Consider the following 14,863-nt stretch of genomic DNA (forward strand, 5'->3'; position numbering starts at 1 on the left):
GGTGAAAATATTTGGATATACATACTTATAAAAACCAAACATTAATTTTTTTCGATGATTAATCCAAAGTAATAAAATTAGTTATAACTATTCTAAAAATACGAATTGATAAAGTAACCAAACGTTTGACGATATAAATATCATTCTGCCTTACGAGATTTCGAGCACAATTATAGGATACACGAGTATATTATTACATTGGCCATTGTCATAAACGTAAATAACACGTTCTATACAGATCCAACTTGCATTATAATAAAGTACCTTTATAATTTTAAAGTTTTACGTCATGTAAGAGGTTTATAAAAGACGTACACAATACAGCAAAAGAAAACACTGAAAAATAATGCGTGTGTCCATAGGCGCAAATAGGGGGGGGGGCTTTAGGAGCTAAGCCCCCCCAAACACTTCAATAGCCCTCCCAAACATTTTCTGATTTTTTTAAGCCTTTTTAGTATTATTATAGTTTATGATGCAAAATTCAGTACCTAGGGCTTCAGCCCCCCCAAATCTCAAACGCAATTTGCGCCTATGCGTGTGTCACATTCAGATGGCGCACCCTGAGAGGTCACACTACATATTATGTTATTTTCTTATTAGAATAATATTATGATAAGCAGCTAAAAATTACAATTGTTTTAACAGCTGATTCGGCACAACCGTTTGATTCTGGGTGGAATGGTGTACCAGTCATATGTCTTCTACAAAGAGTAGTGCAATACGATTGAAATTTTAAATCAGTAAAACATATCGCACAGTAAGACGTAATTGTTTTTGGAATACCGAATTGTGCCATTGTCTCCAAAAACTTTTCTATCACAATTTCTGTGATCTAGACAGTAGTGCCGAATCGCCAAAATAAAGGTGTGACAACATTTCATTATGACACTCACCCACCAATGGGTACATTTAAGAGAATGTTAAAGACCCTTCTCCCTTAAAAAAAAAAAAAATTGCTAGCACCCTAATAATTCAGAAAGACGTCAATCAAAGCTGTTATAGGCCTGACAGGTTAAAAATTGCAATCTCCCAACTTTGCAACTCAAATTGCTCATAACTGTTGAATTTAAATTAATTTTAAATTGCAGTTATGTTATATTTTACTTATTTAATTAATAGTTACATATAAATTTATTTATTAATTTTAAATTAAGGTACGGACAAATTAGTTGTTTATTCAATTTATGATTAAATATTATTTAGGTACGTACCTACTAATTTACTATTTTATAATTTAACTTTCACAAAAGATACAGTGAATATTATTACTGAATCAAATTAATTCGTTACATGACTTCTAAGAAACAAAGTTTCATTTCTTGAAGCAAATGCAGCAATTTAACACACAAACATTTAGGTATAGGATTAGAATAGTAGATTCAACTCAACGCTAACAAATAAATTAAGTATTATAAATATTATTACATTTTTTAGTAGTAGTAATAGGAGTAAAATAAAATAATATTTTGATAAAATTTAACATATAAATGTATAATAAAAAAAATCTTGCATGGCCGTTTATTTATGTAAACTTATAGATTATCCGCTTATTGTATTATTCAGACTTGGGTAGTGTTCCGAATACAATATTTAGAATACTATATTTCGAATATAATCAAATCATATATTTTTTAAATGATTTTATTACTTCTCCGTCGTATCTTGTATAAGCTAATATCAGGTATTTATTATTACTGTATACCATAAACTATAACAGTTTTGCAATATAAAAATACAATAAAATAACATATATTTAGTCTACAATTTCAAATATTTCTGTTAAGTGGACATCTATTATTTTTATAGTATGAAAACTAAAAGTATTTTAAAAGTATTCAAAATATTTTTGAAGTATTCGGAATACAATTTGTATAAAGTATTTGAATACATATTCGGAATACTATTTTTTGTAAGTATTCGAGTATTTATTCTAAATATTTTTAAAAAGTATTTTACCCAAGTCTGGTATTATTATTAAAATACAAATGTAATGTATACGAGATATATTATTTTGAAGCGCGCACACGTATCACGAGTGAGGGTGACGCACAAGTGGTAGAAATATTATAATACTAATAATAATGATAATAATAATACGAAATATATATCGATCACAGTGTATATTGATTGTTAATAATTAACAAATAATTAACAGATGAATAAAAAAATGAAAAAAAACAAGTGTTTACATCACGGCTGTATATTAAATATTATCTATAGCCGTGGTTTACATAAATCAAGAATTGACGTGGTGTTCACGGTGTCGGAAAAATAGCATCGCAGCATGGTTCAAATTGTGGTACCTAGCGGAGATCGTCACAATCGCTCGCGTCCCCTATCCGGCGATTGAGAGGGGGTCGAGGTATCGAGACGATGTTGCGTACTGCGGTTTGGTGGTTGATGAGATAGATTAAGGCAAGGTCGGCGACTAACCTTTTGGAAAAGTTTGCCGCACTTGTCCGCGTGTGACCGCTGCCACACCTTTATACCGTGTTCGGCGCCACTGTACAATACTTATTATAATATTACAATATTACGTGAAATTTATTTTCTGATTTATTTGAACAAGTGGAAAAAATTTCGGAGAAATAATATTTAGGTATAACGATAAGTAAAAATGGTAGATAATGGTACACCATGGGTTAAATTTAATTGACGCTGTGTCTAATTATAGATGATCCCCGAGTGGTTATTACCCATAGCTCTAAAATTAAAGTGATAGTGATATCAACTATTATTTAGAATAACTATAAACAGAATATATGAATTCATAAACATCAATCAGGTTAACTTGAAAATTGTGAACACTGAAGTACTAAACACGAAATATGGGTACGTTCACATTTTTTTTTTCAGAATAATATCACATAATAGTAAAACCATAGAACATAAAACAAAATAAAATCTAGAAATAAATCTTGATTAATATTAATTTTGATCGTGTTAAAATCATGATAAACTAAAGATAATATTTATAATATAATAATTTGTCATGGTCAAAATATTATGTGCTATACAAAAATACATGCCAGTTCAAAGGTTTTCTCATTACATAAAAATAAGCTGAAGAGGATCGTGATGGACAAAAGACTATTTTTATTTCTATACATTTTCTGTTCAGCTGGAAGATATGAAAACCATTATATTATCTAATAAGATCTATTTACTTCACCACATAATAATTATGTTATGTACCTATAGTTTATAGATGGACGATAGTCAATAATATTAAACGCAAATGCGATTATAATTATCTACACAAACGCCTATAGTTTAGTTTGTAAATTTACGACTATAATCTAAAACCCGGGGAATTCAGATAGAGTAGGTAATAATAGATTGTTGAGGTACGTTATACGTCTTGTACGCGCGTACGGGTATCAGATCAACCAAGTGCTAATACATAATATGGGTATCAAAATATCATTTTTAGTGATTATTGCCCAAATCTCAAGGGATCAAAGCAGAATGCCAAGGGGTACCACCACCCAATTGGTTATGAGGCCACGGCCTCATGAAACACCGTATCGCACCACCACTGTATATATATATGTATATATATATATTACTAAACTGATATGTATACATAGTGTGCTTTCGACATGTTTCTACATTGAAAATCATTTAATATAATTATTTATATTAGATATTTTAACTATTTGTAGGACCTACTAGTAGTGATAAGAGAAATAATTCATATCGATTGTGAAATCAAAGTGTATGAATCATTTAAACTAGTGAACTTGATGAACTATGTGAACAGTGCTCGACTTGACAAAATTAAAGAAAGGGGATTCTGTTACTTTAAAAAAAAAAAAGTCCCTAAAACTTGTTAAGCGTTATAATTATAACGTAATATTAGTAGGGGGACGCTAAAATTTCTAAAAATTACTTGGGGTATTTCGTCCCCCCTCAAGTCGAGCAATGTATATGAACTAATCAACTTTTCCTTAAATTGAACTAAACTTTCCTTCTCTACTAGTTGGAGCATAAGGGTGTGCAGACATTTCTGGCAGGGTAGTCATACATAACACATTAACATTATATATATATATATATATATTATAGTGCTGTTCTTATAGTAGACGTGCGAATTTTTAATATTTTATACGATAGTAATATTACATTCACTTAATATTTGTACTAATTGTACTGTGTATCAGTTATAATAAAGCATTTTATTTCTACTTACTTGTTTTGTATGTCTATTTTATTTATTATTTTTTTAAGGGAGATTTTGTGAAGAGGTGAGTGGTAGTGCTCTTGATACTCGGATACCCGGATTTTACGGGTATTACCCGATTAACAAAAATTCGGGTACCTGATATGGATTGGGTACCGTTATGGTTTGTATATTCATTGCTAGAGCTGGGATTTATATGTAAATACATATTTTTTCTAAAACATAATAAATTTCGCTATCTTTTTCTTTCGTTCCGCATATCTATTACGCATATTTATACTACGAAGTTCGTCGCCATCTAAGGCATCGGTGTATAGTTAACAAAGATATTCCAACGTTGAAAATAGAACATCAAGAACAGAGAGAATAGTTTACATTTTATTTTTCAGAAAATGCCTTAGAAAATCCATAAAATCCTTAAAGTCTTGAAAGTGTAGATTTATTTTGATTGTGTTTGATTTTTTAGTTAGAATTTTATAGTTTTTTTTCTTTCAATAAATATTTTTGCTTAATTTCAAATTTTTTAAATGTTTATTTTAGTGCTTATAATGATGTTTTTAAGCGCTTTTTTAAGTGCTTATATTTATGATTTTAAGTGCTATAAGTCCCGAGCCTTGATAATGAGCTTCTATTTCTTGTATAAGAATTTGTTTTGTTTCGTCCATCGGAGAAAAAACTAATTTTAATGCAATTTTAAATATAAATTTAAAAAAATTAAAATTTTTAAGGTCGTCATGTTTCACGTAGGTACTGATATAGGAACAGTAGTGTCGTCATCAGTTGCGAATCCTGAGTTCAACCTCCACCACCTGTAACGTCTCGTAAAAAAGTTGATAATATTTATTAGCATCTATTCTGGAATATTCTGTGGAGTATTATATGTAATGCTATATGCCTTGTTTACATGTAACAAGCACTCATCCGAAAGAGTGAACTCGGCCGAACACTGTCCTGTGTTGACTCAAGGAACGAGTGTTCGGACGAATAAATAGAAACAGTTTCTATTCGCTGGGCCGAGTGACTGCCCCACTACTAAAGCCGGGTGCACACAAAAAGAGCAAAACTAATATTTTTGTTTCAAACAGCTCGGAGAACTAATTCCATTCACACTGACAAAACAAAACGGAACAGGACAACATTTTTTTTATATCAGTCGTCAAGATGAGTTCTGATAAAAATGATGTTTTTATACTACTTTTGTGGCAATTTTTATTTAATAGTAAAATAAATGAAAATAAATATAAACGTACAATTTTGGTACATGAAATAAATAAAAAACGTACTGAAAATAATACAATTTTAAATTTTTTAAAAAAAATTAACCTGATTTAATTTTAATTACAGAAACAGAAATATAGTAATACATTAGATACCTACTCATCACGTAAAAAATTAAAATTATTTTATTTTTATATTTTTATTAACTTACCTGATGTTCCCATTTCTAAGCTTATTTCATTCCATAATCTGTCTTGGATAATTTTATTGTTATGATCATTATCGGTATAATCGTTAATAGATTTTCTTAAAAATACAAGATTTTGATCAATTTTTCTGGATCGCATCTCATTTTGAAATAAAATATTTGAAGTACCTACTGAATATGTTACAAAATAAAAAAATCTGTGTTGGACACCAAAGGAACGATTGTTCAGTTATATACTTTTCGCAAAATAAACCGGTGACTTTTGTTTTTCGTATTTTGCTCGGAGCGAAATTAGAACCTGATCGATCATGTTTTGTTTTGTCTTGTCGTGTATTAATGTTGACTGATAAGTGTGAATTACTCTACACGTGTTCTAATTATGTCCAAAGAGCTCCGAGTAGTTTTGCTCTTTTGGTGTACGCTTGGCATTAAGACTTACTGTACCCAATATGTCTAAACCAAGCACGTATCCAGGATCAATTTTCATGGGGGAGGGGGTTAAAATATTTTTAATACATGAACTAAAAATACATCATTTTACTATAATTTGATAGATAATATTATACACTACAAATTATAATATAATAATTTATACAAAATATAAATAATCTAAAAAAATGGATGAATATCTACAATTTTAATTCATAAGACAATGTCAACTTTACGTGACATTCTAGAAAATGTATTATTTCTTCAATGTTTATTTGGATACCTCAGTGGACTGACAATAAAGCTAAACCTGTTAGACGATCTTCACTGCAGCTATTCCTCAAATAGGTTTTTAATCGTCTTAAAGTTGAAAAAGAACGCTCTGCAGACGAAGTCGGCACTGGGAGTGTTGCAAGTATGGATATCAAACACCAAATGTTTGGGTAAAAGGCCTTCGACATGACGCCTAAAGTATTGATTGCAGATTTAGGAAATTTATTATCGGGTATCGATTTCCATTTTTCCACCCACATCTTCAATTCTGATTCAAAAGTTTCATAAGTCGGTAAAAAGCTTTTGTAAAAATCAATGCATTTTTTAAATTCATTGCTCCTTGGAATCAAATTTTGTAAATAAGAAATAATGTAATTGTGTTTTATCTTTCTATTAATTGACTTTTGAAGTAGTTTATAAATGGCAAAAAAATTGATATATAGTACTGTTTTGGTGAATCTGCCGAAATATTGTTACGATAGGTAGATTGCCTAATTAGTCGTGGCGTTTTAACCGTTTCGTCTTCAAAGGTTAATACATTTTCGACATTAAAAAATAATTTGTGGAATTCTTCCTCACTATTTCATGAATTGAATTAATAACTTGCACACAGTTATTGACATATTCACAATACTCGGATAAATCAACGTTTATTTGTTGTAAAGATTTACACAAAGGCAGTGTTATGGAAAATAATTTTTCTGTAATTTACAATGAAATTACAAACGAACTTGATGTAGTAGTTTTTGAAAGTTGAAATGCAAGTTTTGATGTTTCTAAATTATGATACTGTTCGAGTTCTCTTAATGTGTTAGTTATTGGTAAATATAGCTCTTTAAACGGTAACAAACTATCGTGGCGTTCAACCCAACGAATTTCACACATCTTGGTACATTTTAATTCCTTTATATTGTTGGTAAATAAATAATATATTATTGGTACATTTTAAATCAGCATAATTTTTCTGGGTTTCATGCAATATTTATTCAATATAGTTATGGTGTTTAGCTGATTTAATATTTTTCAATATGCAACAAAGATAAATTGATAAACCTTTCCTGAAACATGCTTGATCTTAGCCAGTTTTTTATCCGCCACATTTTCGAAAAACTTTGCTCGTAAGTAGCAGAGCTTACCAGAATTGTGATTATAATTTGCAAAAATTTGTATAAATTTGGAAACGAATCGTTTTTCATAAATTCTAGTGTAAAATTTAGTGGTAGGCAATTATTACCAATCAGCAGTTAAGCTTTTAATACATTAATCTTTACACTTAAAATACCCTAAAAATTATAAATTATTGTTTAGTAATGATTAAAATTTACTTTTGAATTTATAATGATTGATTAACTCTAGACTTCCATCATAGTTTAACCTTATATATTTATCAACTGAACAAGCCATTGATAAATTTCTCTCAGAATTTGTATTTAAGATTTACAATCACAGAATCAATTATTGGAAAATATACAGTATATAACAGTATCCGTGATGTATACCATATCGTTAATCGTCCGACAAGGAATATCCGAATATGGAATGAATTATATTATATGACTTAACGACTAAATAGTTATACATTTTTTCAAGACATTTTCCATAATTTAAAAACATAAGATTCATGGTATTTCACTAAAATAATAATTGTTGGGTATAAAAAAACAAGGGAGTGCTAAAGACTTTTTTGCACCCTCCTAGTAGCGCCACTGAATACCTTTACATACCAATATCGTCTTTCGCTGTAGTCAACGTATGGTGTAATGTGTTAACAATAAACATGGCTATTAAAATATATTAATAACAATGCAAATGATTTATAAATATACATATCTCTTGGTTTTCCTGAATATTCCAAAATAGTATATCGACGGTCGATGATGTATCGCAATAAAATATTGGAAGACTCGATAATATTAGTAAGATAGAGTTACCATATTTTATTCGGCAAAAAACGGGACAAGTTTTTATTTTTCCTATTTATATACATTTTTATTATTTTTTTTTTTACTATATAGGTACAATTATTACAAAATGTAGTTATTCATTATTTATTCTCACGGAATAAATATATCCCCTACTTGGGATAGAAAGTCTGAAATAAATATTGACTACAGTACGACTCTATTCTACAATACTATACTATAGTGATTAATTAGTTACAACCTTTGATTTTAAAATATATTCTAAAATCAATAATACAACTGACAAAATATTAAATAATGGTAGATTAACGATAATATATATATAATGAGGGAACGGAAATACGAAGAACGTATTTGACAAAAATAATCGTCACAGTCGAGAAAATAATTAAAAATAGGTTTCGTCAGTCAATTATTTAACTTATTATTTTATCATGACAATAATATTATAGTTTTTCAACCTAGAGCTTAATAAAATAAAAACATAAATTATTGAAGTGTTATTCCGGGATAATTGACCGTCCCGAAACATCTTCGGAACATCATATTCAAAATCAGTACTGTTGTGACCAACACGGGACGTATGGAAACCCTACAGTAAGCAGTTTTGTGCTTTAGATAAATTTATCTAAATATGTTATTTAGATAAAAACTTCATATCGTTATCTTATTTAGATAAAAAATAAAATTGACATCTAATTTTCATTTAGATAAAAATCATAGCCTTCTAGATAAATTTATCTAGATAATTCACAAAACCTGTAGCTAATCATTAGTAATAACTAATCTACAATTTTATCATTCAATATAAAATAAATAACTAAATAAAAAATTTCATTTATATATTTACTTGCAAAAATCGGTTCTAAAATAGTTTTACATAGCATTTATTATTAATTATGAATAATGACAATTTATTATGTGTATAGACATACATTACCTACATAATATGCATGATAGTGAGAATTATTTATAATTTCATAGTATGGCCTATACGGGGAAGTCTCATGCCCGTATTACTATTGTTCTGTGGTATTACGAATGCCGAAAGATCATTTACTAGATTATTGGAACCAGAGATAACGCACCATAGGTCTAAACTGGTTATTATTGCAGCTGCGCGGTAGATGGTTTATAAATACTAAAATACAGAAATAATTGTCGATAAGAAAATAGCAATATTACAATACGCATTAAGCTGTACTTACACAGAAATTGATCGTTTCTCCATCATCATTCATTCAATATTTATATATAAATTATGTCCATTATTCATGTAATCATGTGCTCTAAATAATTGTCATTACCGGAACCCAATTCCATGAATTCGTACTTTGATATGTCTACATAATAATTATTGTACAACAAAATAAATATTAGGCGTGAAACGTACGTTATTTATTAAAAACTTGTACTGTACGCAGCGCACTCTCATTCACAACATGTGCAGTGTTTATCGTCAGACCGTCTTCATATTTTTCATGATTTTGTCTACGACTTTCAATTTTATTTTATTGGTGAAATATTTTATATTTTGAAATGGATCATCACATAATACAATCATTACCTAAGACCAAAATAATTCGCCTACAAACGGATGAAAACGTAGATGCCTTATATACATATCTAGATAAAAGTGATTTTATCAATCTATATCTAAATAATTTTTTTTTTATCCAAGCACAACACTGACAGTAAGGTTATATCAATATAAAATTGAACGTTATTTCAATGGACATAAACAATTTCTGCTATGCGATGCAATGAATGCGATACAAAATCGGTCGTCATTCGGATTTAAATTGGACACAGTAATAGATGGTAAAAATACAGAGTACAATAATTCATGGTAGAACCTTAGATTTAAGAATTAGGAAATTTGGGCACATAAATCAATATAATAATTTATAACCTGTATTGCCATTTAACTAGTCCAGCCATTTATCTATAATGTAATGTAATATTTTCAGTCGTAAATTATTAACGAGGAAACCAAATTTTGTGGCAATAAACTGAATAATTATTGCACTAACCAAAAAGAAATCGAAAGGTCTATTAACGGTAATAATACATCAACGAACGCAATATAAGTCACGAGAACATCGTTCACTTGATTGAAAAGCGATCGCAAAAATAACGTTCAATGTTATGGAGGAAGACACCACGGAAATTTTTAAGTACCAAGTATTAATAAGTAGCATTATGAAAGAATTACTTCATAAGTCAGCGGTTTCTCAAAAGGTTTTTCCCTAGTAATCTAGTGATTTTACGGATACATTTGAATTGAATTAAATATCTTATATTGTAACGTTTATATAGATTTTATAATAAAAGCAGACTTACACATTCATTGTCGTCCATCAAACCAAATAATGAGGTACTGGTAAATGAAATAAATAATATTGCTGTTCACATAAAACACAAATTAATAAATAATACATGTTTATACTTACGTTTTTTTTTTTTAATGAAATTAAATATTTTGTACGGCATACGAATCACCAAAATGAAATCATTGATGAATGTATTGTTTAAGAGTTGTGGTATAAAATAATTGGTATTCCTGGTTTTAGGGGCACCTTGGACATTTTTTTTTTTAGAAACATTGTAACATTATCCGTTTAATAAAAGTGCGAAAAAAATGAATACACAATGGTAAGAATATAATAAAATACATTTTTTTTAAACGTTCAACGGCAAATATTATCTGATTAGATTTTAGTATTGATCGAATTTGGGTATACAAACGCAATACCCGATCGATAAAACAATTCTGTTTTAGTAAACATGAACAAAATAACTCGATGCGGTCGCTTGAAAGTGTTTGAGAACATCGGCAACACTGATAATGTACGCATAAAGACCAGCAATAAAAGGGTGGGGTGCTGCGGCCCATGGCTAAGTTGATGGGTTTACTCAGTTACCAACTGCGGACTCGATGCACGTTTTTTCCTTTACTTAATAACATTGGTGTGATCTATAGTAAAACCGACGATACCTTGCAAATTAAATTGACGCGTCCCATGAATTTATCAAACCTATTCGAAACCAAACTGTTGTAATGTGTGATCAACACCGCTGTACGTTATAAAAATAATAAAACCCAACGGTGGGGTCAAAAGAACAGAGAACGGTGTTGCGTGTACGCTGTTGAAATCGTGTGTTCGTAATTACGCATCAGTGAACATATCACGGAGAGCAACGAGTTATCATCTTCATCGTTGCGCAACGAATTAATGTAATAAAACACATTGTTACAGCCACGTCGACTGACGAACGAAAACACCGCGGTTAGTGAACAGAGTACGTATTATGTTTGTTGAATGAACGAAATTCACTTTCGCGAAAACGATATCGTCCATACTTTTCAGGACGCATGTATAGTACGGCGATATCAATCGTAAGTGTCCGCGTAGTTATCGGGTTCGACCTGGGTGCGTTGTAATATCATCGCAGCACATGTCGGAAGCGACAAACGCGTAGGTGGTTTCCATTGATCAAAAAAAGGTACGGTCGATTCGTCAACGGTACTGCCGTCGTCGGTTAGGTTGACACGCTAGATGTGCGAGGGTTGAGAAATATCGAGTCCGTAGTGTGGTGGTTGTGGATCGCTAAGCGAAAAACATTGGGTAGTCACATATGGTATGACCATTCGGGGATATTAGTTTAGGTGGATGGAATGATGAAGAGGGAGGAAGGTGGAGCAAGATAAATGAGAATATGTCGTGTTGCTGCTTACGGACGCGCACGATCGCGGAGAATGCGAGCTCGATGCGATAAGAAAAATAAAAAAAAAAATAAAACTCAACTGTAGAAAGAAATAATCAGTTGTATTTATTTCGTACGATGACAAAAATGTGTTTACAGAGAACCGTCGGAGGTGTTGCGCGGTACAAAACTGTCAACTCGTACGAATCTTGATCGCCTGTCAAGGATCTGACTCGGCACTGGGCAAGTGGCAACGGTGATGGCAGAAAACAACCGGAATAGCGAACCGACACGGCCGAACCGAATGCGCTGACTAAACACTAAATATACACGCCCGAACGGAGAAAGATACGACGACGAAAAACCGATAAACAACTGTGGCGGGGTAGGGTAAAGAACGACATCGAGTTCCGTGCGCGCGCCGACGTCCGCTCCACCCATTCTGTCGCAGTAATTGCACGCGCTCGCCATCCGTCTCCGTGCAGGGCTACCGCGCGCACGCGCAGGCGCCTACTCACACGCTATCGTTACATCCGTAGACTGCGCACGTTCAACTCGTCGCGTCCGCAGTCTCGTTTCTGTTGTTCGCCTTCTTTGCTCGCCCTCACATTACGCACGGCGACGCCTTCTCGATACACTCGCAACCGTGTTGTACGCTGCGCTTTTTGCGTCTGTTCGATCCCTGGGCTGACGCTCGTGCCACCGGTGCCGTCTTAGTAGTTGCTCGTTCGCCGTTTCTCCTACGTCGGAGGAACCGTGGTGCACCTGTGCAACAGTTTTCGGACAACCATTCGGTCCCTCGTTCGTGCCGCTTACCGTTCTCGCCGTCCGCCGCTTAAGAGCTATCGTGGTTCCGTGGACGGAGGTCAGCGGCAGCGACAGCGGTCGATAGTGCCGTCGGCCACCACGTGATCGCTATTTTATTACACCAGCTCCGACAGATGGTTTCGTGGTCCGTTTGGTCCTTAAGCTTCCGATGGTCTCATGCGTCGTTTTACTGCGCTGTACCCCCCACCATTCGTTGAACGCGGCTGTCCGCCATTTTATTTATCGGTGCCACATCATCATTTGCCGTTCAACTTCGGTCGAAGAGAGTCACTCTTTCGCTCGCGATCGCACATCATTTTCTTATGCCATGTGCGTTCGTTAGATCGCACACACTTCGTTTCGATCGCTAATACGACTTCAACGGTACCTTAGTAGCATCCACCATCATGGATCGCGTTGCATCCGAGGACGACTTGGTCCCAGAAGGTAATCATCGGACACTGCTATTGAATGTTTCGGAGAAAATGAAAAAAAAAGTCAAAAAATCATTAAATCTTTTGACAGGTGATGATTATAACAAGGTATTGAATAACCTAAAGAGTTACTTACCATTTATAAAAAAAGTCATTGATGGCCAAGATTTGGGTATTCAAGAAGAGCACCTAAAAAAACTGAAGTATCTATATGAAATGGTCGACTCGAAAAGGTTGGATTTCATTTTTATACCTACACTAATTTTTCACTACAATAAACCAAAATAAAAAATATGGATCTGTAGTAAATTTATTTTCTCTATAAAAGCAAATAATATGTAAGGTTTGTAAAATTACAGGTTTGAAATTTAAGTTGAATTAAATAGTATAAATCTATTGTATACTATTTAAATATTATTTAGGTTTTATTTTTTGGTTTATGAGGAACATTAATAATATAATTGATTCAAATTGTATATGAAATTATAAATAACAGATCTTAGAATTCAATGTTTAATGGATGTATCCTAAAGCCTATAGTTTACATTTATTTTTACAGTTTACTTTTATTCAGTGTGTATGATAATAATATTATATTAGTAATGGCATGTATTTATTAATACATACTATGTATTTATATGTATTAACTAGATGTGTGTAACTTTTGTTGTGTATATTGCCAATCATTTTTGCAAAATAAGATTACATGCCATAAAAATTGTTTTAAAGAATGAAAAGATCCTTTCAGAAATATTTTGAATATTGTATTCCAATGTTTCTTAGTATAATATTAATTCAATTTAAATAAAAACTACATTAAATCAATTTAAAACAAATTTTTTTTTTATAATTATAATTTGGTATTTATATTTACTCTTTTGTTTTTATGTATACAAATAAATATTACTAACTGTAATACCTATTTTAATGACTTTCATTTTTTTTTGTTGTTTTAAATATCAAATGTTATTTTGGTATTACAATTTTGTAGTAACAATGCTTTAAGTTTGATAAATATTGTATGATTATGAAGTCACTAAAACAGTGTATGAAATGTTTAATAATTGAGATTACATTAAGAGATAATAAGATAATAAGTGTTAAATTATTCATATTTTTATATGAAATTTAAATTATTGAAAATATATGTCTTTCTAATTATATTATTTTTTGTTTTCTTAGGTTGTCAGCAGATAAACTTAAACCTTGCCAAAAAATAGTTCATTCTCTGTACTTAAATTACAATAAACGGATAACCAATGTAAGTTATTATACTATTAACCATTGTTGAAATGGTTTTTAAGTTATTATTAACGTTAAAGTTAATATTTATAATTATATAATTGAGAGTTATTTTAAAATGCCTTTAAGTGTATTCAAATTATTTAATTGTAAATACACCTATTTATATTTTTGATAAATTTTGTGTAACATTTTTCCTTCTTTTTATCATTATTGGATTATGAGGTATTTTGATACATTATATAATTAATGTTCAAACTATCATTGTATGATTAATTAGTTTTCATTTTCTTTATATATCAAAATTTTTAAACAGGATGAAGTTAATAATATGAATGATTTTAAAGAAGTTTCACATACAGATAAAGGAGAAGATAAAACTAAGTACATAATAATTTTTATTATACATAATTTATTATTATTAAATGCATATTATGCA

The 14,863-nt window shown here is 31.0% G+C and overlaps 1 protein-coding gene and 1 long non-coding RNA gene across 12 annotated transcripts in view; one reads left to right on the forward strand and one right to left on the reverse strand.

The window, feature by feature from the left end:
- Positions 1 to 6,237: 6,237 nt before the first annotated feature.
- On the reverse strand, positions 6,238 to 10,945 carry LOC112683959. Of its 5 annotated transcripts, none has more exons than XR_003148633.1 (4): positions 10,687 to 10,945; positions 9,442 to 10,613; positions 9,174 to 9,374; positions 6,238 to 7,594 (listed from the first exon to the last, which is right to left on the reverse strand). It is a non-coding gene; the product is annotated as an uncharacterized LOC112683959 (long non-coding RNA). The 5 variants fall into 5 exon arrangements; XR_003148636.1 differs by having other exon boundaries at positions 9,442 to 9,800; positions 10,687 to 10,769; XR_003148635.1 differs by lacking the exon at positions 10,687 to 10,945 and having other exon boundaries at positions 9,442 to 9,800; positions 10,577 to 10,680.
- A 488-nt stretch (positions 10,946 to 11,433) lies between these two features.
- LOC112683957 overlaps positions 11,434 to 14,863 on the forward strand; it is a 35,962-nt gene continuing 32,532 nt past the window's right edge. For 5 of the 7 annotated variants that reach the window (XM_025555224.1, XM_025555222.1, XM_025555226.1 and 2 more), the window contains exons 1-5: positions 11,447 to 11,536; positions 12,101 to 13,195; positions 13,274 to 13,415; positions 14,365 to 14,443; positions 14,741 to 14,808. In XM_025555224.1, coding sequence (XP_025411009.1) covers positions 13,156 to 13,195; positions 13,274 to 13,415; positions 14,365 to 14,443; positions 14,741 to 14,808 — 329 coding nt within the window. In that variant the 5' untranslated portion in view covers positions 11,447 to 11,536; positions 12,101 to 13,155. The other 2 variants (XM_025555223.1, XM_025555225.1) reach the window with 2 other exon arrangements.

The sequence above is a fragment of the Sipha flava genome, unplaced genomic scaffold, assembly GCF_003268045.1.
Source record: "Sipha flava isolate LNK unplaced genomic scaffold, YSA_version1 237_pilon_pilon, whole genome shotgun sequence".
NCBI classification, from domain to species: Eukaryota; Metazoa; Arthropoda; class Insecta; order Hemiptera; family Aphididae; genus Sipha; species Sipha flava.